This window comes from Sceloporus occidentalis, unplaced genomic scaffold (genome assembly GCF_023333645.1).
Source record: "Sceloporus occidentalis isolate IW3139 unplaced genomic scaffold, rSceOcc1.0.p SCAF_5, whole genome shotgun sequence".
Taxonomy (NCBI): Eukaryota; Metazoa; Chordata; class Lepidosauria; order Squamata; family Phrynosomatidae; genus Sceloporus; species Sceloporus occidentalis.
The window spans coordinates 83,686,923-83,714,251 of record NW_028316985.1 but is presented as its reverse complement, the minus strand read 5'-3'; the positions used below and the strand labels follow the sequence as shown (position 1 = coordinate 83,714,251).

At 39.8% G+C, this 27,329-nt stretch overlaps 1 protein-coding gene across 3 annotated transcripts in view; it reads right to left on the bottom strand.

Annotated features, from left to right (window-relative positions):
* The window catches only part of LOC149312409 (prestin-like), a 46,991-nt gene that overhangs the window by 12,353 nt on the left and 7,309 nt on the right, over positions 1-27,329 (bottom strand). For all 3 annotated transcript variants that reach the window (XM_089524582.1, XM_089524580.1, XM_089524581.1), the window contains exons 2-14: positions 20,168-20,371; positions 15,569-15,708; positions 14,035-14,145; positions 12,476-12,657; positions 11,004-11,168; positions 9,091-9,243; positions 8,310-8,392; positions 8,067-8,214; positions 7,444-7,557; positions 6,145-6,222; positions 4,185-4,280; positions 2,158-2,264; positions 14-83 (exon numbers count right to left, since the gene is read on the bottom strand). In XM_089524582.1, the coding sequence (XP_089380708.1) occupies positions 14-83; positions 2,158-2,264; positions 4,185-4,280; positions 6,145-6,222; positions 7,444-7,557; positions 8,067-8,214; positions 8,310-8,392; positions 9,091-9,243; positions 11,004-11,168; positions 12,476-12,657; positions 14,035-14,145; positions 15,569-15,708; positions 20,168-20,322 (1,602 nt within the window). In that variant the 5' untranslated portion in view covers positions 20,323-20,371. The remainder of the gene's footprint in view (positions 1-13; positions 84-2,157; positions 2,265-4,184; positions 4,281-6,144; positions 6,223-7,443; positions 7,558-8,066; positions 8,215-8,309; positions 8,393-9,090; positions 9,244-11,003; positions 11,169-12,475; positions 12,658-14,034; positions 14,146-15,568; positions 15,709-20,167; positions 20,372-27,329) is intronic.

Here is a 27,329-nt window from a genome sequence, read left to right as displayed (position 1 = left end):
TATCTCCTCTTACCTCTTCATACTCTTCCACATCACAGTAAATGTCTGTGTCAGGAATCTGCCCAAGAATTCTGTATTTTGGACTGTAAAAAATAGTCACCATATTAATAGGCTGCAAAAACAATCTCTGTCAGAAACACCCTCTAGGATTTTACTTTGCTAAATGTCATTTATCCAAAAATACTGACTCCCGTAACATAGGTGGAAAGTGAAATGCAAGCTGTAATGAGAGAGGGAAGCAAGGATGAGATGAGGAGAGGCTACAGGAAATAATCAGGACAGAAGAGCTATGAAGGGCAAAACAGCCTAGAAATTACAAACGGCAAGAGAATCACAACTTGCATGGCGAGTAGAATAGGGATAGGAATAAATGCCACTTAGGAGTCAGAAAATGCTCTGCATCACAGAGCCTGGCATAGTGCTGGAACAAATAAACAACCCCAAGATTTCCATCGTCAGCATCTGTGCCTGTCTATGGGCAGCCACTGAACAGTTTTTGCCCCATTTTCCAACCCCTTTCTCCTCTGCAGGCTGCACATACATGCACATTTTGAAATCCAACTTTGGGGGAAAAACTCTGTTGGGGCCATTTAAAATGGGAGGGAATAGCTCTATATGGCTTTGACCCAAGCTATCTGGCAGATTGTACTGTCACATACGAGCCTGCCTGAACCCTAAAATCTTCAGGAGAGGCCCTTCTCCCAATTGTACCACCTTGACAGGGATGACTGGCGGGGACATGAGGCAGAGCGTTCTCAGTAGCTGCCCCTAAACACTGGAATTCTCACCCAGGGAGGCTAGAATGATGCCCTCTTTGTGGTCCTTCTCTTCGTAGGCAAATAATTTTTCATTCTGACAGGCAAAGGGGCTTTTATGAGAGTGCTGAACTATCTGTTTTATATAACCATTCTACTCTTTAAATGGCATCAGCTTGGATCCTGTTGGTACATCCAAAATAGAGTAAACCCACTGAATCAGTGATTGAATGGGGACTCCCACTGATTCAATGAGTCTACTCTACTTGGAACTAGCAATAGACTCAGGACATCATTTTTAACTGCACATTTTCAATTATTTTAAAATGTTGTTTAATTCCATTTTAATGCTTATCCTTTGTATCTTTTAACTGTGTTTGTAAGCCTACATGAGCCCCAGTAGGTCACAGTTTCAAAGGTATTATTCATTTTGGGCATATTTTGGTGTCTGATATTAACAACTACACACGTGTTTTCAAACATATGTTACTTTTGAGGGTCAGATCTAGGCAATGACGTCAACTACAGTGGAAAACCTCTGGGACCATTTTACCACTCATAAACTGGCCTTTTACATTCTGCTTAAAAAGCTTTTGTCTGTATTTTCTTGTGTATGACTGCTTAAGATAATATATGATAGTTTCTTGCTTACAGTAAAAACCTTACCACCCTTTATAGGAATGAAGCCAAAAACAAGCCAACAGGTCTCTTGCTGTAATACTATCAGCAATGATTTCCACTACATCAGAAGAGATTATCAGACAGTGAAAAAGGATGGGAGAGAAGCGGGATGCTCCCATTCTTACTGTGCAATTGTCGGAAGATTATCAGACAATGATTATCCCATGGCGTCGCTCTCATCCCGTCTTTCTTCCAGCAGTGAAGTGGAATGGCCCTGTAACTTTTTATTGAGGGGAAATTCCTATGAAGAAAAGGTTACAAGGCCAATCCACTTCACTGATGGGAGAAGGACAGGATGACAGTGATGCTGTGCGATGTCATCTGATAATCTTCTAGCAACCGTTTGATAAGGACGAAAGCATCCCACATCTCTCATCCTTTTTCGCCATCTAATAATCTCCACAGAGGAGTTAACAAAATTTCCAGTCCATGGTAATGTACGTGACAAATTCAGCATTGAATTAAAAAAAGCCATGCACGTAATATGTTTTAAAAGATCTAAAGACATTTGATGCAAAGAATGCTGCTAGTTTAGTATTCCATCTTCACATTTACTTTTGTTTTTATAATTTTATTTTTGATTCAGTTGCACTTTCAGAGCTTTGTACTGCTAGGCAAATGTTTGGTTTTTGTAGGCATTTTCTTTGTGCCACATTTATTTCCATTGCCCTTACAGGGATGAAGTTTCATCTGAGAATAAATATTTAAATGTTACACTCACCTTTGTGTTCTGTACATGATGGTGATAATTGCAAAAGCAATAGCAGTTATCAAACCGTAGTCTAGTCCCAGAAAAACAGAGGCTAGAAAAGCTACAATCCAGATAGCCTAAATAAAACAAACATCAATTTAGCAATGTTCTGCTTTTCAGTTGGCCCCATGAAAATTCTGCTTTGGATGAGTAAAGTATAAACATCCAGCATTACGGTCATACCCTCAAAAGAAAATTATTTTTTGTACATGTTCTCATTTATTTATTTGTAGAATGAAGAAATGATGAGAAAGAAATAGGTCAGTATAAGCCCTTGTATTTACAAACTCTAGTGACAGGCCTAAGGTTGTAATACAGGCCAAGGTTATATATTTGCAGAGTTTAAGCAGAGGCCTGAATCCAATGTTTATTGCCAGTTAGATCAAATCCACTGAATCAATTACTCAATGGTGATTCAAAACTCATATAAATCCTACTGATTTAGTGGGTCTGCTCTGATTGGGATTACCAATGAAATTAATGCCAGGCTTACCTGTGAAGAAACAGGGACACATATGGAAGCCCCACTGATGCAACACAACAAATACTCAGTTGTCCTTTAAAATTAATAGGTAGTACAATGTGTGTTCCTTTCTCTCTTTCTCTGTGCCTTCCCAAAGAAGGATTTCCCTACATTAATAAATATCCACAAGCAGAGAAGATAAACAGAAATGTGGTTCCAGGCAGTTCTTTGCTATGGCTTTTTAACACAACTTAGTGTGGGAATTCTTGGTTTGCCAGAAGACAAGCTCTGGCTTTTGGTCCTGTATAGGAAAGTTTTATGTGTTACCCACTTGCCAGATCCTTCTCCAATATGCCTAGAAGTGATTGCAAGGTTTTCTGGATGAGGTCTCACAGCTAAAAATGTTCTGAGCAACTTTGGCATCTCTGCTGCGCAAAGATGTCAGATGCATAAAGAAAACAGGGTTCACATCCAAAATTCACATAAGGGTGGTAGTATATATTAAAACCAACTATATATTCCATAATAGTGTGCAATGTTTCCAGTTCTTCAGAACTGAAAAACAAGGTAGAGTGGCTCTATGTTTTAGCCAGGAAGTCTACAGTGAAACTAGACCCCAAGATGGAGGATAGAGGCAGTGAAACTAGGTCCCAAGATCCAAAATTCAAGCCTAATGAATCACCAGTAAGTGTGCAATATTACATCTAGGAACACCTGTTGGGACAAAGAGGTTACTTGCAGCTCAGGGACTGACCTCCTGTTTTGGACAAAAGACAAGGCTCTCTTTCACATATACAATACGACAGCATGGCAACTTACAGATCCTGGGTCTATCTGTGATGAAAAGACCAACTCTACAAACATCACCATAATGGTTACAAGCACAGGCCTGGAATTGGCCTCTCACTGGCCATTTCTCTTTTACAAATCACATGCTTTCTCAACAGAGCTTTGGAGAAGAATGTGGCAGTTAGGATATTAAGGCAAAAAGGTGAAGAAGTTATTTCTTGTGCAGCATCTAACACAGGAATAGCCAGTGTGACAGCTGACTCTTCCAGTAGCAAAAGGCAAGTAGGAAAGGCTTTATAGGCTCCCATTTGCCCTAGGGCAGCTCTCAAATTATGTAATTCCAGTGGCAAGGGAGGAGACAGAAATGTCCTAGGAAACACTTCTTAAAAATGACACAAATAAATGTAAACCTGCAAAACCTGTTTATGGCCTCATATTACTCCTACCTGGGCAAAATGTTCTTCATGGAAGAGGAGAGCCCAGGAAGGCCTGTCAGGGCACATAAATATATCTTTCCTTGGCTTTACAATTCTGAAAAAGAAAGGACTTCTCTTACACATATGGGGCCTTACATACCTTAATCAGTCTCCTGCATATTTCTGACCTATTCTTAATAAACTTTTTACAATACTAGTTCTAGGATGTAGAAGCTCTTACAATGGAACCTTTTCTGTGCAACAACAATGCAGACTTAGGAGCTGCTAAGAGAAACATTATGAATTCTGATCTGCATTAAATTACTCACCAGTTCAATCTTGCTGGTCCTCCAGAAATGAACAATATCTCCAAATTGTTTAAACATGCCTTTCAGATTCACCATTACAATTGCTGCAAGCACAGCCTAGGGAAATATTTTGAGAACAGTTTGATTTTCTTAATTCTTTTCAAATTGTGCTACAGTATGAATGAATTAATAATTTATTACGGCACATGGCCAGCACAGTGCTACAGTATTAACAGGAAACATTCCAAGGTATATAACTAGTGGGCTCTATCTAGGACATGAATCCAAACACATTCATTTTAAAAAGAAAGCCAATGCACAAATGTTAACATGCAGGTAGTCAAATATTCCCTTTTGATCTTTTGCTTATCTGCCCATATGTATGAAAACGAATGTAATACCCCTATGATAAACATTTTTTTTTTACAAACCACAATTTTTTTCTCCAAGTGTTTGTAGTTGGCAGCCTTCTTGGTGATATTTCTGAAAAAAATCTGTTTCTACATACAAGTGTTGTTCAGCCTAAGTTAAGCAGCTCTAAGTCCAAACCATTTTACAGTGTTAATTTGGAAATTTGAGGATTAGACTTCATAGCAAGGCAATTGAATGACCTGTGATTCCTGAGTACTGGGGTTTGTCCTTTTTGCACCTGCTAGTCCTCCATAGATGGCATCAGTTTTGTCTAAAGCCATTCCTTGGATGGTCATAACAGAAATGAAAACTTTCTGATCCGGGTTCTTGTGCAAGCCTTTTTGTGCTTATAGTAATCCTCCTTGCATGTCCTTGCTTCACAATACAATCATAAATGTGTTTCCAAGTTAAGTTTACAGGGCACCTGCCTAACACACCTGCAGTGAAGTCTTTACTTACTTAAAAGTATTCATTCAGTTTCATCCTACATTTTTCTGATCTCCTTTTCCCATCAAGGGGACCAGCCTTCAGAAAACTAGCATCTCAAGAATGTAGTAATCACTATGCCTAAAACAGATGTTAGCAGCTTTGCACGTGCCTAGTAAATCAATCCAATGGTTCTTATTTCCACCTGGTTCACCCCTAAACCTCCATAATAAGAATCTTGCTGATCAGTGACTAGTTCAGTCTCATTATTCTAGAATCATAGAGTTGGAAGAGACCACAAGGACCCTCCAGTTCGACCCTCTGCCATACAGGAACCCAGAATCAAAGCATCCCCAACAGATGGCCATCCAGCCTCTGTTTAAAAACCTCCAAAGGAGGAGACTCCACTACACTCTAAGTGAGTGAATCACTGGGTGATGGTTCAAAAAAGGGGGGAAAGAAGACACATAGTACCTCATATGGTACCTCATTTAACATGATTGACTTTTACACATGTGCGTTACGATGCTCAATGTTCCAGTGCTTTTAACTGTTTTCCCTACTTATATGCATAGAAATAGCCTGCCATTCTATGCTGACATAAACCTGAATTCAGTAACGCTTATGTCTGAGTAGGCACATCTACGATTGCATTGTGAACAAGGACATGCAAGAAGAATTACAATAAGCACCAAAAAGACTTGCACAGGAACCAAGATTATAAAGTTGTCACTTCTATTATGACCATCCAAGGAATGGCTTTAAACAAAGCTGATATCATCTATGGATGACTAGTAGATGCAAAAAAAGGATAAGCCCCAGTATTCAGGAATCACAGGTCTTTCAATTACCTTGCTATGAAGTCTAATCCTAAAGTTGTCACTGCAACACTGAAAGTTAAATCTTAATGCTCTGAACCTTTACAGACTGTGCAATTGTTTAACAAAGGAGCTAAATCCAATCGTTAGACTCCACTAGAGTAAATCTACTGAATTAATGGAGCTTACATAAATGCTGACTTCATTCCCATTGATTTAATGGGTTTATACTAGTTGGGACTAATAGCTGCATTTAAACCAAGGCGTTTTAGTTCTGCTAAGCAAAGATTTAGACCAGAATAAAAATGTATAAATAGATTCTTTACCTGTGGCAGTGGTTCAAAGAGGTAACCAATGGCAACAATAACTAAGAAAACCATGATTGAGGATAGAGTGCCAGCAATCTGAATGAAAGACACACAAAATAACATTTCTGGGGAACGGTGTCTAGAATGTAATAGTTGTTAAAATGCACATCTACTGATGATCCAAACAATCTGAGTGACAACCCCATACATTAGTTTAATCCCTCCTATTCCCATAGTTCCTATTCCTATTCCCCTCATATTCCTATAGTTTTTAGACAGGTTATATTAGAGGTGGAGAAAGTGAGACATGGAGCTGTCAGGTTTGCTGTTTTTTCAAATTATTTCTGCCAAAATTGTTTTTTGTTCCTAATTGTGCCCAAACACCTCATGGGGTCATGAAGAGCAGTATCTCTATTTTTTTCCCCATTCTCAGGTTCTTTTATACCACAGGAAAGGCCTTTTTCCCAAGAGGAAATTACTTCTCCAGGTCTTACAATGGCCCAGAGAGGTCCAAAAATGTAGAAAAATGTGGAGGCAGCGCAATGGGGGTTATGGCCCTTCAAGATCCAATATGAACCCCTGACAAATGTCCAGAGTTGCTGTTCAGAGAGTGGGTTCCATACAGAATCAAATAATATTTTATGTCTTAATTTATATTCTGCAATTCCAGGAAAGGGCATCTAAATTTATGGCTAAATTTATGTCACTGGGTTTTTAAATGCCACTGGGTATATGCACAGAAGGCATAAGAGAATAATGCAGATTATGATAGCAAATTGAGAGAGTGGAGAATTGTCCCAACCTGGGGAAAAGGTGGGTTATAATCAAATCAAGCCTAACCTACACAATACAAGGTAAACATAGTCCCTTGACATGAATGTCTGGTCGTAAAGGGCTGGTACTCATCTCCGTTACTAAGTCAAAGAGCCAGCATTGTCTGTAGACGACTCCAGTGGTCATGTGGTCAGCACAACTGCACCGAATGCTGTTACCTTCCCACCAAAGTGGTATCTATTTATCTACTTGCATTTGCATGCTTTCGAACTGCAGAAGCTGGGACTAGTAACAGGAGCTCACGCCATCATGCAGTACTCGGGTGTCGAACTGCTAACCTTCCAATTGTCAAAATTGGTGTCTTAACCACCAAGCCACTACATCCCTGTTACAATACAACTGAGTTAAAATCCCTGTTCACGAGATGACCTCAGATCCCCCAAGGTAAGTTATGCAACCAAGTGAGGACAAAATGGGATAAACTGAATAAAATGGGTAGCTGAGTAAAAACCCATCTTGGAGGAACAGAGTAAATATACATACTTGAGTCTTTCCCCCAGTGCCCTCTTGGACAAGGCTCCGAGACATTGAGCAAGTGATTGCAAAGGTCTGGAAAAACGACCCTGTAGAGTTGCATATGCCTAATGCAATGAGCTCCTGTGAAAAAAGAAAGAGGATAATAGAAGAAATCGCACTGAATATTGTACAATGAAAGAGTAACATAAATGTACTTATACATATGAATATGGTCTCTTAAAGTGCTGTGTGGCTAAATAGAAAAAATTGCTTAAAATATTCAAGCACTGAATTTTAGAGAATATTCCAAATTGTGTCTAAAATCTACTTACACAAAAGTTGTATTTCCAAATCGTTATAAAGCTGCAAAAGCTTGCATTGTGATGTAGAACTACATTTTGATCCGATAATCCACGTAAGCAACTCTATCTAGTGAAAACACCCTTTCTTGCTAACTCCTTGGGATGAGATATAAGCCCAACAGATATATAATGTTCTCATTATCACAGATCAGGAATCACTCATAAAAGAAGCAGCAGGGCAGTTCTTCAGATGCATGAGTCTTCAACTCACTGGGAAGATACTTCATTTATTTCAATAGTATTTTGACCAGATGGAAAGAGAAATTTATTCAGTCACAGTCGAGTTACCTGATTTCCATCAACTGTATAGCCGTGCTTAAGAGCAAAGATTTTGGCCATTGAAATTGTCATGGAAAACCCAACAAGGGCTATTGCTACTGCATCCACAAATACTGCCGGAATGAGGCTGATATCAGGTACCTGTGGAGGACGTAATCTGCAAGCAATTAAAGAAAAAAAAAGTAACTATAATGCAGTGATCATATTAAATGATATAGGTATAATAAGATATAGGCAGTTATTTGCCCTCACCCTTTAGGAATATTGCCAACAACATCTACTCCATATGTCTGGGACAAATTCATTCCAGCTGAAACTCCAGTACCAATTACCACCTTGAAAAACAAACACAAAAATGAAGCAATAGCAGTTATGTTAAAATATGAGACATTCTGAAACTAATTAAGTAATACTGTAGTTCTGGCCTAAATGCAGAATATTCAGAAAACATGCAGGGGTAATGTGTAGTCCATTTAGTAAATTCAAACAAAAATCCACCAAACAGTGATAATTTTATTGGCCAACCGAAATGTACAATATACTTGTTGCAAGCTTTCCAAGCTCCACTGGTTTCTTTATCAGGCAAGATGTTACATACCAAACAGGAGGCTGGTCCCTCCTGCATTATAAAAGAAGAGTTCTTGTTGATATGCAAATAGACTTTAAATTTCCTGGACTTTGTTGAATTGCCACATGGCAAGAGGAGGAGGGGCCAGCCAGCTAAAGATACCCTCTCCATACCATCTTAACTAAGGACAGAAACAACAAAAGGTAGGCATCTTACTAACATCTCTATTTTTTCTCCTGTTTGGTATATAACATCTTGCCTGATGAAGAAGCCAATGGAGCTTCAGTAGCTTGCAACAAGTATATTGTGCATTTTGGTTGGCCAATAAAGTCATCACTATTTGGTAGGTCATTACTGGTTCAATGGATCCACTCTAGTTTGTAACTAACAATGTAATTTAGGCCTTGGTTATTATTTCTGCACAGTGAAGGCCATTTCAATGATCGGTAATAACCTCTGACCTACCACAATGATCTCCATAGGGATAGGAACAGGTAGCTTCTTCTTAAATCGATCGTTGATTTCTTTTCCACTCAGCAACAAAACCATACAAATTAGTCCAACAACTAAAGCTGCTATGTTGGTTTTTGTGATGTTTGAGAACACAGCAATTAAACTCTGTAAGACAGCAAGTATGGAAAGTTATTCCCAAATGATACAGTCAAGGAAGATGCAAGAAGTGAATGATGATGTGCAATGTGGTACTGGATACATCACCCATTTCTGTAAAGTATAGCTTTGAAAGAAAATTAAAAAGAATTTAGCTGCTAGAGGGTAGGGGGCTTCTGGGTTACATCTAATGGGGAGAAAAACCATAACAAACTATATGGAAAAAGCAAATAAATACATTTTTCTTAATTTGCATAGTTTACTCAGACCACAGAACTCAATTGTCCATGGCATAAATGTTTAATTCTGCATATAGAATTGCACATTCCTGTTTACAGCTGTATTTCAAATTTGAACACATGGGCAGCAAAATCTAATATAAAATGTGCTGATCACAAGTATACATCAGTACTGGAAACAGACAAGAATTAGTGGGAGATCTGATACAGATTAGGCTAAAACACATACACCTTAAATTGCATTGAAATCATAAAAATGTAAAGAGGTAAATCCCAGAATTTGCTGATGATAGGCTAGGCTTTATCAAATGGATAAATTTAATCACCAACCCTCTGTTGAGTGACACATCAAGCCATTTAACCCAGAGAATGTTGACAGTTCCTAAAATACTATAATTACCCTACTTTTCATAATGATTTCAAGGCCTCTCCAGCAAGTCAAATCTATTTAAAAGTGCATAGATTTACAAGCAGAGAGCTACAAACTGATCTTCAGGGTTACCATAGCAATGAATGTAATTCTGATTAAGCAGCAGGGAATTTGCTGGACAAGGAAAGTTACTCTTTTTTCCCTTAAAAAAATTCAGCACTTCAGACTATTTTTCTTGGTTGTATGCCATAACAAAATGTCAACTATAACTACAAAAATAAAAAACAAATTACAAATGAGTATACCGGCCTTGAGAAAACAGGCCAGCTTTCTATAACATATTCTAGGGGTCAAACCTAGCAATGCTAGCTTAGTAATTGCCCACATATAACATCTGACAAATTCATAGTCTGCTGGATAGCCAAAGGAATTAGAATTGCCTTGTTGGATCAGACTACAGATTACTATGTGCAAGCCGTGACCAACCTGGTATCCTTGAAAGTAGTTTTATCTTTATTATATTGAGGATTTATCATTTGTTTTTCAAATGAGTTCTGAAAGCAGACAGAAATATTAAAAGACCATCTGGTACTCTGAATTATACTGCCTCTCAATGCTGAGGGTCCATATTGCTGTCATATCTAATAACCAGAGATCAATCTAGTATCTATGAATCTTGCTATTCATATTTTTAAGGCCATTTGTGGTAGTGGTCTTTACTAACAGGGGAGGCAAAAGACTGAAAATGTACAAAACTATTTCAGAACACTGGAAAAAATGTTTTCCTCTCAGGGTGGGTCTACAATAGCTTTCCCCAACCTGGCTAAATGCCATGCTGGCTGGGGATGATGGGGATTGAGTTAATTACTTCTGCAGGGCATCAGCCACTGGTATACACTATAAACTGGTTTTATATTCACAGTGCCCTTCTTTGTAAGGAAATGCAAGGAACAGGGTTCCCTGACTGGAGTCTCTGAAGAACCTTGTAAAGCGACAGTCCCCTATATTACTTGCTTAAAACCACAGCAGATCAAATTTGAGAAACTCTTTGAAATTTCTCAGTGGATGTGGACTGCGAACATATACCCTAGCTAAGCCAAGATGGCTATAAAAGTCAGGAATGACCCTACCACATGTACCTTCATTGTGTAGTTACTTACATAAAGAAAGGAGAGGGGTCCACTGAATCTTTTAGTCTTAACTCCGAAGAGGTACTTCAACTGGGAGGTAAATACATGCACAGCAGCAGCAGTGGTAAATCCCCGTACCAGGGGCTCCGTAAGATAAATGGCTACAAATCCAAACCGAAGGAGTCCTAAACACAACTAACAGAAGGAACAACCACATTCTGAGAATTGCCATTATATCCACCTTAACTGAAAAAAGTCATAAGTGCAAAGAAGCCACAAAGATGAGAAACCATTGTTTTTAGAATACTGGATCACGTTTCCCCTTTCCTTAAAAGCATGCAGGCTTCCTCCTCTGTCCCCAGTCTAAAGTAATGAGGCACGTGAATACTGTCTGAGCTAAAAGAGCTGCATGGTGTGAAGAAGAACATAGCAATGAGGAATGTAGGGTGCCTCTAGATGTTGCCCTGGAACTCCCATCATCCTCACTAGTAGTTATGAAGACCTGGGTTGATGGGAATTGCACACCAACATCTGAAATGCCACATGTTCCTCATCCCTGGAAAATTCTGTGGTTATGATACAGGAAGGCCTAAACAATGAAGGCCAACAAAAAGCAGACTGAGGTCTTAACAGGTAAAGCAGGGGTAGGCAACACTTTTGAGCCGGGGGCCGGGTTGCTGTCCCTCAGACAACTGGGGGGCCGAAGCCAAAAAATAAATAATTAAATATTTTTTTAAAAAATTAAATAAATAAATAAACCGGGACAAATGTAGGACAACATTTTCAAATGGAAGGCACTTTTTAAATAAAAAATGGAGGACATGCGAAAAAAATTGCTGATTTAAAAAAAAAAGTTAAGATAAATGCATGTTTCTGAGGCTTCTATAGACAATTGTCCCAACATGCCCCTCGTGCGAGACGCCAAAGGCCCCGGCGGCAATCGGCGGCAGGACTGGGCTGGGGCCGGTCCCAAGGCCTCACCAGGCCACATCCGGCCCGTGGGCCACAGGTTGCCTACCCCTGAGGTAAAGTGATACTAGTACACCACTAAGGCTTGAAGGAATTATGATCTTCAAGAGTTGGGAAGATTGACTTTGTGTGGTTCTGCTCATTATTAAGAGCACTAAAGCATCAGATAAGCAAATTTTGCTTAATTTTCTCAACTGGTATGTAGAAGCCAGCTATTCCTGGCATAGAAGTTTGTGCTATCTTGGCAGAGAATTTTGTATTTTGGAAAGAGCAAAGCAAACACGGCCACACTTACGATGTGAGTTGGCCAGTTTAGAACACCATTGTGTATGTCCTCTCCACAATTGCCCCCCCACCTGCCAAAACGGAGGCCCTCTTTTTCTCAAAAAGAGATGCAAAGGACATATCTTATGCCATTTTGTAACAGGGATGAAAACTCAAGTGGGTGGACTGAGATGGTTTATTGAGATAAACATCTTGCAGCTCTGTTTGCTCAGCAATAAACTTTCTGGAACAAAATGTAAGTGTATTACCTGTATGATCCCCGAAAGCAAGGTTACTGCAACAGCTACTTTCACCCTCATGTCATCTCTGGCTTTAACGTTGTCAAGATCTGAGCTATTGGTAGAGTTGGTGTCTATAATATCAAACATTTCATCTGGTGCTTCTCTGACTGCAACTCCGCCAATCATCAGGCTGATTACAGCAAAAGTTCCTACAAGTGAGTTCATTTTAGGGAATAAGTGTTTGTTATCACCCTCAAGGAATTACAGAGAAGCCCACACACCAGATCATTTACCAAATCATACAGTTCCAACTGTGAGAAGAGAGGAATTCACAGTGTAGTGTAAAGTGGCAGTGGTGGTCTTCATGGGCAAAACTGTAGTAGTCCAAACACATTTCCAAAGCCTAGCTTACACATGTTAATTGCAGGCGGAAGAGAACAGATCTAATTTTTATGGCATGGGGTTCATCCCCTTCTCCTCATTACAAACTCTAATTAGCTAAGGATGATGTCAATGGGGACTCCGTCCTAAGGTATCTCTGGTGAACGGAGGGGCTTTGAATCTATAGCAGGGATGGGGGACCCACAGCCTTCCAGATGTTGCCAGACTTTATTAATTAATTAATTTATTATTTTATTTAGTTCTATCCCACCTTTCTCCCATTACAGGATTCAAGGTGGTATATAGCAAATTTAAAACAATATACTCTAGTGGGCTCATAAAGGGAGATATGGTCCTTCAAATAGCCTGGACCCAAGCAGTATACAGCTTTATACATCAAAACCAGCACTGTGAATTGTGCCCAGAAACAGACAAGCAGCCAATGGAGCTATTGCAACAAGGAGTTGTATGCTCCCAGTAGCCAGCTCCACTTAACAACCTGACTGCAGCTCAGACTCTGTCCATTCTAGCAAGCATGGTCAGGGATCAAGGATAACAGCAGCTCTATTTTATTTTTTATTTTTTATTTTATTTATTTTTAACAATATTTGGAGGACAACAGGATCCCTCAGAAAAGCCACCTTTCTTTGCTGTGCCCATCCAAATGTCGTGTTTCAGTGTTTTGCCAAAGAAGCTTTATTTATGTATAAGTGAAATCTTTGGAGTAAATATTCCCCCTGACTCACTTGGTGAAGAGGCAATACTGTCCCATTCATATCTCTGTCAGGACTTTTCCGTTTACCAAATTCTTTTCTTTTAACAATAAGAATAACAATAAGCAACATATACTGAATACAATACTTAGGTCCTGATCTAACATTTTCTCTGATATCAGTGAGAAACTAATAGTGCTATTGCAGTATTATGGTACAGTCAAACAAGCTGATATTTAATTTCAAAAATTCACAAATGATAATTTCTGTAGGTTTGTTTTGGGAAGCTTTTATGTCCTCTATGCTATAGGTGTTAACTCAGACATTATAGATATAGATATATAATTCTGACTTCAAGGTTTAAAAAAGGTTTATTGTAAAAGGACCGAATTTTAGATAATACTGTTGGTTCCCACCTGACCATACTTTGAAGACAAAACCACATTGCATTCATCTGACTTTAAAAAAAAACATACAATGCATATACTATACCTATTGATATATGTCTAGATGTTCCAAAAAAAGTGTAGAGAAAGACTGGATAAAATGAAGAATACAGGCCAAAAACAGGGGGCACAGCTGCCAGCAATGCATATGCTAAACCTGGAAGAAAAATATGTGTGTGAGAGAGAGAAAGAGAGAAAACATTGATTGGAAGAATTTTGAATTCAAACAAATTATCAATTGAAAATTGTTAATAAACCTACTACATTAATAGTAGATCACATGCCTAGACAGCCACAGTTCTCACAGACTGTTTTTCCAATGCATCCTTGATCAGCAACTAAGTTTTATAGATCACTCCATTGCAGGAAGAAAACATTTCCAAACAGAACAGGTGACAAGTCCTATGTCAGCAGCCATAATTTATTCTATGCATACCACTTCTAAGTTAGCAACCAGGGAGTGGCAGTAGGGGGACTGGGATGCATTTCGAGGGTAGGCTGGATCTCATTAGCTGAATTCTACTCCATATCAAACAGTAAAACTAAAATTCCAGCACAAAGAGGTTGCTAAGACATTTTCCCCTCAGAGGTCAGTTTGCAATATGTATAGATTACATTTTTAGTTTTTCTGTGGAAGATGACTCAGTTCTGTGTGCTTCAACCAGCCCATTTCAGTGGAATACAGCAGGTACAGGTTTACAATGTCAATGAAATTGAGCTTTGATCTGAAATGTAATTGTTTTCAAATAATTACTGAAGCAGACATATTTTGTTATATTTGAATTCTTCCCTCCCCCTGGAGCTCTGTAGTGGAGATTTGCACCTAAGGTGATATGATCATGTTCACTTGTCAAGCAAGCATGCTGTTTTTCAGAGTTTACTTTCAAGGTTTTTCACTGAGATATCAACTGGTTGAGCTACTTCTTCATATGAGTGTATTTCCAGATTTTTCATTGTTTTGTCTATTTTGAGATTGCTCTGTATAAAGTATTTTAACAAAACTACCCATGGCTCACACAGTCCAAAAGGGCTGCCGCCGAGCTAGTTTGAAGGTGGGGCATCCACATTACTTATGCCCTGAATGTAGCCAGAAGCCATCCTGTGCTTGGCTCTTTGGAAACCAGCTTTAAAAGGAGCTGGAAAATCTGCTCCCTTTTGGCAGGCTGGTTGGGGACTGCAGTGGCAGCCAGAATTGGGGCCAGGTGCATGTGGCTGTCATGGCCCTGATGCAAATGGACCCTGTGTGGTCCTGGGGCAGCCCTTTTGGCCCATCTGTTTCACCCCATCAATAAATCATTGGCTGAGAGGAAAAATATAGTATTCTTCTTGGAGTAGTCAAGTTTGACACAAGGCACAATTTTCATACAGTAGCATTTTCAAACAAGGTATCTCTACAAGAAAACCAATGGAGCATATTCCCATGACACGAATGTACCATTCTCAGTTACAGAATTATTGCTCACCATAACGATATATGGCATTATATTTTCTACATGCGAGCAAGAGCTCATTCCCGCAAAAATGTCTCATGGCTGTTATGAAGATTCCAAAGAAGAAGAAAAAAGTTAAATTTCACTAACCTTGAGGAAGTTGCATGACTCCAGTGCTTATACCTGAGATAATGTCTCCCAGCAAATACTCCCTCACTGGATAGCGAGGCAGCCATGTTAAAATTGGGAAAAAACTAAAGAGAACAGATTTGGCTTTCTTAGAAGAACACCTGAAAAGAAAAGGAAAAAAAGGTGAAATGAGCTGTCAGAAACTCAAAATGTATTTCAGTGGTATTAGGGCAGATGATCCTCTGATCACCCAAAAGATATTAGCTCTACCAGCTTAGTCTTCCTCAACTGGGCGCCCCCCAAATGTGATGGTCTATATCTTCCATCACATCCAGGATGATGATAACAGGGGTTATGATCCTGCACAACTGGAGGGCACCAGGTTGAGCAAAGTTGCTTTAGAGTGCATTATATATAGGATAAATAGCACTATTCTAGGCATAACTATTCAGAATTAAATACTACTGAGATTAGTGGGATTTACTCTCAGATAAGTGTGTATAGAATTATAACTTTATAAATGCAATCTTATGCATATTTATGTAAATGTACATCCCACCATATTTAATTACTTCCAAGTATATAAGACTCCAGCCATAGTAATTCCTAATATTAAAAGATCATGCTAACAGGCCCTTTAAAAAATAAATAAGAAGTCATTACACAAAAATTCCAGTTGTTGCATCAGAAAGACAACCTTTAGAAGGGTATATTTTATAAACTGGTATCCATTGGGGCTTGGTTCCAGGACCCCCTGTGGATACCAAAATTCATGGATGCTCAAATCCCATTATATACAATGGTGTAGTAAAATTGTATCCCTTATCTAAAATGTCAAAATCAAGATTTGCTTTGTGGAATTTATATATTTTGAAAATATTTTCAAGCTGTGGATGGTTGATTCTGTGGATAAAAATTGAATCCATGGATATTGAGGACCAACTGTATTTGTTTGATAAAAATATGAATTGGATGTTGTTTTCTAATAAAAGGTGTTGCACAACCGCTGGTGCTTTGACTTACAGAGGAAAGAAGTGGTTTAGAAGCTAGCACCCTTATCCTCTGTTGATTTTTTTTAATCTTAGTGTTTTTATTTCATTTATCTTGCTTAGCATTTCAGCATGTAGTATATCAAGAGGACAGAGAGATTGTTTTCTTACAAATTCTGTTTTACTCTGCTAGAAACTTATCTGTGTAGTTACAACAGATGAATGGAAGTTGCCTGATATTTGCCTGCATTTCTGCTGTTGCTTCATAGCTATCTTGGAGTACGGGTCATTAGAAGTGGTGGGTGTGGTTGGAAAAGTGATGGTCCTGACCTTGAAGATTAGCCCAGCACGTTAGGCAATTTATGTGATAGTGAAAAAGTCTAGTGATAGCCAGGTTTGGCAGTAACTCTTTTCTGTTTGACTCTTTCTTCCCAGCCTGTTGGTTGTACTATCCACAAGTTGTTTTGGGAAGCTCTGGATCAGGTGTTCTGTTCTGAATAAGAAGTGTTGCAAGATTGCTTCATTTCTTTGCTTAGAGAGACAAGATCTGAAACTCCAGGTAGAAAAGTGGTGGTGTGACCTTTGGTGGGACAAGCACAAAGAGAAGGAGGAAAGAAGAGTTAACAAAAGTCACGTCCCCCACTTTTCCATCCTGAGTTTCAGATCTTGTCTCTCTAAGCAAACAAATGAAGCAGTCTTGCAACTGCTTTTCCAGAGGGTTGAAGGATCCTCTGGAATAGCAAGAGGCTCTGATGATGGCAGCAGTGCTGCTAAGATGGTCTCCCATGTCAGACAGGCTTTTGCTGAGAAGCCAGACTAAATGTGCCAATCAATTATTGAGAAGCACCAGTAGCATGGAATGGGTGAGATGGCACTGGCAGGTCTATCAGAGGTAATGACAGTGGCATCATAACTAAGTCTTGTTACTACTGTGCAGAAGAAGGCATGGTAAACCCTTTTGAATGTCATTCACCACAAAGACCCTATGATGAGATAATCCAAAATGAAACAAGAGATAGTAACAGAAGATGAAATCCCAGATTTGAAGGCACTCAGTGAGCTACTGGGATAAAGTAGAGAAAAACTATGAGTAGTGCTGTGGCTAATGATGCAACTAAACCCAAGATGAAAGGACTTCAGCTGTTGACGTGCTCAGAAGTGAAAAGAAAGACCATAGCTGCACTAACACATATTACAGGGACATGGAATGTGAGAAGCTGAGGAGGAATAGGGGAAGCGAGACATAGTAAAACAAGAAACAGAAAATGCTTACATTGCAATACAAAGTGAGCGATCTAAAGTGAACAGGAATGGGACATTTTGAATCAGATAATTACAATGCTTTATTCAGGAAATGAAAATCTAAGAAGAAATCTAAGAAATCAATCAAATGATAATGTAAAGTGTGACTGATTCATATCAATAAGACTTCAGGGGACACTCATCAGTATAATCATAATCCAAGTTTATGCTCCAACTACAGAGGCTGAAGAAGAAGAAACTGAAAGATTCTCTGTTGGAGACCAGGAGGAAATTGATCACATGCCAAAACAAGAGTTCTTTTTAATTGATTGAAATGCCAAAATGGGAAACAGAACAGAATAGAAGACTGTAGGATCAATATGTTCAAGGATCAAGAAATGAAGCAGGAGAGTGACTGATTGAATTTTGGGAGGCCAACAATTCATTCATTACAAACACTATCTTCAAGCAACCAGAGGCAAAAGTATACATGGACATCACCTGATGTTCAATACAGATATCAAATAGACAACGTAATCGAAAGCAGAAGATGGAGAAGCTCCATTCACTGCAAAAACAAGATCAGAAATAGATTGTGGCACAGACCATGACATGTTAATATTAAAGAATAAAGCTAAAGAAGACCACTAAACCATCATCACGACAAAATCCAACCTGAAGAACATCCCTGTAGAATTTAAGGATAATGTAAAAGCTAGATTTGCACTATTAAGCCTAACTGACCAGAATCTGGAAGAACTCTGGACTGAGGCCAGGGACACTGTCAGGGAGGAATGCAAAACGACAATATCTGCAGCCAAAAAGAAAGAGAAGCCTCAATGGGTGACAGATGAAACTCTTCAGTGAGTTAAGGGCAAGCAAGAAGTAAAAGAAAAGGAGGACAGAAATAAGAGTCAGAACCCTGAATGCAACTGTTCAGTGACTTGTGCCCAGAGAAAGCTGATGTACTCACTCAGAGCACTTGGGAGAAATAAATCACCAGGAACAAACAGCATACCAATAATGCTGCTTCAATCTACAGAGACAGAACTGAAAGTTCTAACTAAAATCTGTCAACAAATAAGGAAAACAAAACAATGCCCCACAGATTGGAAATGCTCAATATGCATTCCAATCCCCAAGAAAGTGGAGACTGCAGTAACTATAGAACCATTGCATGTATTTCCCATGCAAGCAAAGTGATGCTCAAAATTCTACAGCAAAGATGGGTTCAGGAAAGGAGGAAGCTCTAGGGATCATATTGCAAACACACATTGGCTAATGGAGGATTCCACAGAATTTCAGAAGAAAATCAACCTGTGTTTTATAGATTATAACAAAGCCTCTGATTGCATAGATCATGAAAAACTATGGATTGCTCTTAAAGAAATGGGTGTGCCACAACATTTAATTGTCTTGTACTCAGGACAACAGCCTAGTGTTAGAAAAGAATATTGTGAAACATAATGGAGGGTCAGGCAAGACTGCATATCATATGTAAAGCAGAATTAGACTTGCAGGACAAGATACTAGCAGAAAATAGCAAAGACCTGGAATGATTACTGAAGAAAATCAAGGAAGAAAGTGCAAAGGCAGGTTTACAGTTCAGCCTTACGAATAAAAAAATAATAATGACCACAGATTGTTTACATAACTTTAAAATAGACAATAAAGACAGAAATTGTTCAATATTTTATATACCTTGGGTCAGTCATCGATCAGAATGAGACTACAGTCAAGAAATCAGAAGGAATTTCGGTCTTGGAAGGGCAGTTATGAGGGAATTAGATAAGTTCCTTAAGTGTAAAGTGTAAAGATATATAATACTAAAGTCAGAATTGTCCATGCCATTGTATTTCCAATTTTACTATATGGTTATGAAAACTGGACAGTGAAAAAAACTGATAGGAAGAAAATCAGCTCATCTGAAATGTGGTTCCAGAGAAGAGTTCTATTGATATCATGGACTGTTAAAGAGACAAATAAATGGGCCCTAGAGCAAATCAAAGTGGGAACATCAGGCAGTCAGAAAAGAGGAAGTCCATATTACAGATGAATAGACTCAACCAGGTAAGCCATGTCCCTGAATCTGCACGATCTGAGCTGAGCTGTTGATGGCAGGATGACTTGGAAGTATCTTATTCATTGAGTCACCATTAGTCGAAGCCAACTCGATGCTGGTCAACAACAACAAGCAGATGGGTCGGCAAGGTGGAAATAGAAAAATTACTTCCACTTGCACCCCATCCTTGACTTGCTTCCACTAGCAAGAACCTCTGCTGGATTACAGTCCTATCTCGGGGGGGGGGGGGGGGGAGACAATGGAGAATCCAAACCAATTAAGCTATTTAATGAGATCTTCCACAAATAAATAGCTGAAATGTCCTACCGACAAGCATGTGCTATCTTCTGAGTGAGAGGCAGAGGTGTCTTTTCCTTCTTATGCAGCTGCTCCTGTAGGGTTCCTTGGTTATACACTTGCCTCTCCACACAATACCTCTGGTCTGATCCATGGCATATTTCATCTTCTCCATCATATTCCATAGTACATTTCAGTGAAAAGGGACACAAGAAGAGCTATTCTTTGAAGCAGCTATCAAAATAAACAGATAAAAAAGGACAATTTAAGAAGAGATTGCTTTGGGACAAGACAGTGAGTTTCAAAAAAGCTGTAAGGAGGTAATGACAACATTTCATATCATCTATCTCCTCCCCTTCTACCTGCCACGCAAGACAAAAAGGATTATGAAAAGAAGCAGGAAATGGAATTATAGAGCTCAAGGTGCTATCACAACTGTCCCTAATTCAATCCCTACTTCACAGTGAACTACTTCACATGAACAGAATGAAGTTACATTTCAGAAGTAACAAGTGGGAACATCAGAAAACAAACCAAAATGAGGGACATTTTCTAGACGCTTTTAAAGCTCATTTAGAGGCATTTTACTGGCTCTCCCCCACCCTAGTATTATGCAGTCTATTTTTCTTTCAAATAGTGGTAATTAAAAAGTAATGAAAAGCAACTGGAATTTAATAAGAAGTGGAAAAAGCCGCATTTTAGAATCCAGAGCGCTTGGAACAAGTAACTTGTACAAAATTGTTCTTAAACAGAGCAGTAATGGGAAAGAATTGCTGTTAAAAAGCTGCTCACATGTCCAAGCTATAGTATCTCCTGCTGCAACTACTGGGCAATAAATATTGGGCTAGGCAGCAGAGCCAGAGTGGATAATGCCTTACGCAATGGACTGACTCTGGAGACCAGGGTTCGAATCCCTACCAGACCATGGAAACCTACTGGGTGTCCTTGGGCAAGTCATACACTTTCAGCTTCAGAAAACTTTGTGATAGAATTGCCTTAGGGGGGTCACCATATATCAGAAACTACTTGAAGACACACAACACAACAACAAAGGCAGCAACACTGAAGATAACCATGCTTTGTTGTCCCCCTCACACCCCCAGATCTGAGCCATTCATGGCCACTGGTTGCCTTCTACAAGGCTGTGGCCTGTCACTCAGCAATGACATATGAGAAGGGTTCTAGTGTTTGTGTTTTGCTTTGTTTTTTGTTATAGAGAGGGGCATTTCTGAGGAGCTTGATCTTTGCTAAGCTTGGAACAGGATTTTCTATGCTGCCAACCACAGTGAAAAAACATTAGCAAATGAGACTGTTGGGTGGTTTTACGGAAAGGCAAGTTTAAGAGAGATTGTCTCACACAATCCACCAAAGGTTTTGCAGCTTGTCTTGGAAATGTAAAGCCCACTGGCAAAACCTATTGTCATAACTGCTGTGTATAGATGTGCCTTCAAGTTGTCTGTCAACCTCTGGCCATCCCATGTATTTCATGGCGTCTTCTTGGGCAAGGAATACCCAGAAGTGGCTTTGCCAGTTCCCCCCTCTTCAATATAGCCTATCTGGTATTTTTGGGTGATCTCCCATCCAAGTACTAATCAGAGCCCTGCTCAGCTTCTAAGATCAGATGGGATCTGGTCCCTTTAGGGTATTTAGGCCTTTCATCAGAACTGGATATGACTATATATAAACATTAATAATAACTCCTGCTTCCCTTATGATGTGAATGGGGAAGGGTTTTCACAGATGACTGCCAGGAAGAAGTGCCTTTCAAGAAATGTCAACCGTATATAATAACACAGCTGCCTTGAATCACAGGCATGGATTTGGTAAGGAAGGATCTGAGCCCCTCTGTGATTCCCATAACGAAAGATATAAGTAACAAAAAGCTACTCTTGAGCAACCACTGGGCATAGTAGAAAAGAGTCCACTGACAGCAATAAGAGCTATAGCAAATACTCCTTATCTGTCAGACAAGAGCTACTATATAAGAGCCTGAACACAAGAGGCTTAAGTACTGCTGGCTCTTAAACCTGATAAAAGTCAAGCTCCAAAAAGAGGCACTACCGCTATCAACTTGAAACTGTTAGAAAAGACAGCATACTGAAGAGGAATTTCTCTTGGCAATATAAAACTACAAGTCTGGGCAACCTCGTCTCTAGAGCTCAAAAGCAAAGGATTCTTATATTTGTTGGCTAAATATTCCTTTATCTGACTAACAGTTCAAAATAATGGGCTGGTATTTTATCACCAACATTTACTGGTTAGGTGATGATTCCTTGACAGTTGGGAGAAATTGTCTGTGGTTTTGTATAAGACAACAATTAAAAGATGGGAAAATTGATATTCTTCCACTTAAATTGGAGGCAAGCATACAGATAAAGGACAGCAGCTGGTAGTTTGGGAGAAAGAGAAGCAACCACAGGAGAGAAATGAGACACAAGTTAGCTGAAGGCAACATGGGGACACAGGGCTTCTCTCGGGATCTGATGCAGGCAACAGATCTGCTGCCACCAGATAGGAATGAATACCTCTCTCTCCATATATTTTGTTTGTATATTAGTAATTGAGAGCCAGCATGGTGTACTGTTTTGAATGCTGGTCTACAACTCTGGAGATGAGGGTTTATACTGCAGCTCGGACATGGGAGTTGGCTGGATGACTCTGGGCAAGTCACACTCTCTCAGCCTCAGAAGATAAACTTTTTCTGAACGAATTAGGTTTACCGTAAGTCAGAAACGACTTGAAGGCTCATGGCAACAACAAATATTAGTAACTATAGAATATACTACAAAATGCATTCAGGTTCTACTTCTCACTTTTCTAGAGGAAATGAAACCTGTCAGAAATGCTGAAGAGCTTAACAATATACTGTAATCAAAGGGTAAATACAATGTAGATTCTAGATTCTCAAATCATTCCATCAAAAAAACAGCAACACTCCAGTAAATTGGAATTTTACTTCACTAAAGTTTATCTTCTTACCCTGTTAGGTTTTTGATAAGTTATTAGATCTATTTACTAAAACAAAAAGATCATGCCTTAAGAAATTGTCACATGGCTGCATCCAGGATGTACCATTTCAAACTGTGTTATTAGAAAGAGCTTGCTTTTTAGCACCTGAGCAACACTGGAACTGGAAGTGCAGAAAAAAACATCAGAAGCATCCTCAAAAGAAACATACGTACTAATAACTTACAATAGCATTTTAGGATTTAGAAAAGCCCTATGTTACAAGCATACAAGAATGGCTATCTTCACAAATCCTGCTTCAAACAATGAGTAACGCAGAAGACCATCAGAGCAGCCAATAGTCATTTTACACCCCAGTGTTCCTCTATCTATTCCCCCTGTTGTTTCAATTACAGACAAACCTCTGTCAACCCACAATGCCACAGCCACTCTGTCTTGTAATGCAGGTTAAGGTGAATGGTCAGAATACTAACACATCATGATCTGTACTTTCAAACCAAAGAAAGTGGCTGAAAAAGCAGTCTTACAGCAAATTATCACATGCTTGCCTGAAAGCCCTATCTCCACACTTCAGTTCAGTGAAGAAGTTACCTGTTCCGATGGTGAATGGCCTTTTGGTGAATGCTCCCAGATTCCCACTCCTGTTGTGACACAGTCTCTCCATTATGTAGCCTGGAATAGTCATGTAGATTATTCCAGGATTTGGGCCCAAGTTAACAATCCTTGTTTTCAGAGGAACAAAATTTAAGTTATTATAACCTTTAAAACTGGAGCGGACATCATCAGGCTGTACACATGTTATTCAACTGCAAGTCACAGTAATCCTAGCCAGTATAGTCAATGGTGAGGAATGCTGGAAGTTGCAATCCAACAATATCAGTAAGGCTGCATGATCCCCACCCCGCTTTAAATTGTAACCAACTTTTCCAGGTCACTGTGCTTATTGTGAATTCTAAATTCTACCCAAGATAACAACCAACATTGTGATTTGAAGGCATTCACACATGATATTTTCCAGGAGTTCGCCTTGCAGTAATATTCACATACTTTGCATACACATGGTACCATCTTTTTAATCTCTCAAGAATTTGAAAAGCAGTTAGGAGAGAGTGCCATGAGATGAGAACTTTTGAAAAGATTATGGGATGGAATAATACAGTCAACAGTGGAAACTTTTTATTTAAAAAAGTTAAAAAATAATGAATTGTTGAGCTGAGGGATTTTTAAAAACTGGGGGTAGGTAGTTTGAAGGTCCAGTGGGAGCTGTTAGCACAGAAGCCACACATAGAAGCAGTGAAAATATCTGGAGTGTGACCTATTGCTCAAAATCAAAAAGAAAAGAATGCACAATAATTTCCTCAGAAAAGACCGATAAATTCACTCAAAAAATACTGAAATTGAAAAGCAATTGAGGTGGACGGCAGATTTCCTCCAGCCCATTCAGGCATAAATACACTGGCTGTGATGCTTTTGTGCCTGTAAGTGTGTCTTCCCAATTAGATGATGGAGGGAAGACAGACTTCAGTTTGAGAATAAGAAGCATCTAGGGAAGTGCATACTCCTAAAGCAGGGGTCCTCAGACTTTTTGAGACTACTGCCCATTTTCCACTTGGGTTTCACCTAGCGCCCCAATATATTTCTTGATTAGGGCTATGGTTCTATTGTACATCCAAAACAACCAATCTCCGTTGCTGCTCCCTTTGCCACTTGGTCACCCTGGAAGTAGCAAGCAAGTAGCTGGCTGAGAAGTGACTGAGAAGCTTCTTGCCTGTAACAGCCTTGTGGCAGAGGTGTCACTAGGTGGTATGCAACCTGGCTGCAACAGGTGACACCATAAGTGGAATAACACCACAACTACCATCCTAGCAATGCCACTGTTGCTTCCTAAATGTCTTCCTTTTTGGAAGAAGATAGGTTAGCATTAACATATCTGGTAAGACAAAGGAGCTCAGCAAAAGATAATATGTGGTCAGATAGTATGACAAACAAGGTCTCTCCTTTCTCTGCCCACTGAGCTCCAAAAAACGTCTGGGAGAAGGTGATAATGCAGGACTTCTGATTTCCTCCACACTCCTGGTATGGCCTAGCTCTATCGATGAGAGAGGGAGAAGCATGCAGGAGAACCAGGGAGTGAGTGAGTGAGAGCAAGGCTGTTGTCTACCACTGACACAAGAGCCTCCAGATTTGGGAGTGGAGTGCAGGAGGAATCCAGGGATTCTTCCTCCTTAACTCCCAAAGCAGAAGGCTGTTGCATAAGTTCTGTTTCCTGCTGTGGGAGCTGGAGGCTGCTGTCTCCCACTGACATACCTAGATTCCTCCTCCACCCTACTTCTGGAGCTGGAGGCTGCTGTCTCCCATTCTATCAACAGCCTTCTGCTTCAGGACAAGAGGAGGAAGAATCCCTGGATTCCTCCAGCAGTCCTACCCATGAAGCTGGAGTCTGTTGTGTGAATGGGAGGCAGCAGCCTCCAGCTTCAGGAAGACAAAAAGATGTATAGGATGTATTTATGTCACTACTATTGCCATATATAGAATTATTAAGGTGTAACAGTACAAAAACATTACTAATGATTCTGTATGGTTTGGAAGGGGAGCACATAAATTTGGAGTGACACCATGAGCTTAGCACCTGGTGTCACCAATTCTAGTGACACCACTGCCTTGCAGCAAAGGACAGTGTAAGCAAGAGGCTTCTTGGTCACTGCTCAGCTAGCTGCCCAGTTGCTGCTTCCAATGTGACCATTGCAAAGGGTGAATCTTCTCCCCGGATGAGAAGGATTCTCAATCCTTCTTTGTCAGGGTGGACAGAGGAGCAGCCCATGTTGTGTATGTTTAGAGGGTTTACAGAGGCCACATGCTTTGGACTGGAGACTGGCAAGGAGAGAGATTTTAACTACTTGACCTGCTCCAAGGCAAAGTATTCTTTCCAAGAATTGACCCCAGATACTCCTTCCCTTCCTTCCCCAGTTCCATGCCTTCCCCACAGCTTCAAGTGTAGCCCTGCTCAAATATTGTTTCTTCTGCTACCTCTTCTCTAGGCTTGTCCAATGAAAGAAAGCAGGAGCAACAGTGCAACTCTGGCCTACCAACCAAATCTTGGCAAAACTCACAAAGCTTAAGCAGGGACCCAAATCTGAAAGCTCCTTTTTGCTGCCACTTCTCCTTCACTACCTACTACTATTTTCCTACTATTTTCCCAAGCATCACAACTAGTGAAAGATATGGCTGAGGGAGTGAGCTCATGTGGGGAGGTGAAGGGTGGCAGACACCACCACATGAAGCAATCAGTGAAGCTGTGCGGTGGTTTTGAGGAACCTAGAAAAGAATTTTCATGCAGCCCACATCCCCACCATGGTCCTAAAGGCTGCTGATTGCCCTTGTCTTTTTTTGCACACCAATATATTGACTGAAAGCCCCCAACCACTGCCTTTTACTTCCACCATCTCCCTGCTTCCCCCTTTCCCTCTCACTGCCCCCTGGATCTTTCCACTGGCCCTGGGGGGGGGGGTACTGCCCACTTTGGGAATCACTGCCCTAAAGTGTAAAGCCAGCATGACCACCAAAAAGAATGAAATAAACTGGTGTTTATCCCTGATGTGACTGACACTGTACTATGCCAAGATGATTGGAGTAACAGCACAAAATCTAAGCTGAATAGGTTAATATTTTAGAAAACCTCAGTCTTTCTTGATTCCTCAGATACATGAGTCAAATTGGGGCTGCAAGTTAGGGATGTTGTTTACTTTACCCTAAATCTTAACAGTGGCACTGAACATTAGACATTAAGTGCTTCCCTTAACTTTTGAAACAGAGAAGAAATTGTACACCTACTCAAGCCAGGCTAGCTCCTACTCAGATCCTGCTAGGAAAAATGTCAGTTTTTGATGCGTTAACATCTCTGATACGGCTAATAAGAGGATCAAGATACTGGGTTCTCAGCTCTGAATATAAAAGACATTCCAGAAGGAAATAACCTAAGTCTTCCATCTTTTTGTAAGCATTTGGACACCATCTATCTTCAGTGGGTATCCCTTTATATTGTTGTTTGACTTTCATTAGGGACAGAATATTCAGTCTGCACCTAAGACGGATCTTGAGAACATGGGGACAAGTGAAGACTAGTTAAGGAGTGAAGGACTTACATAACAGAACGGCAGTTAGACACTAGTGCAACATTTTTCTGGAGATCAATATTGGCTAAATGCCCTGCAATTTCCAGTCAGGA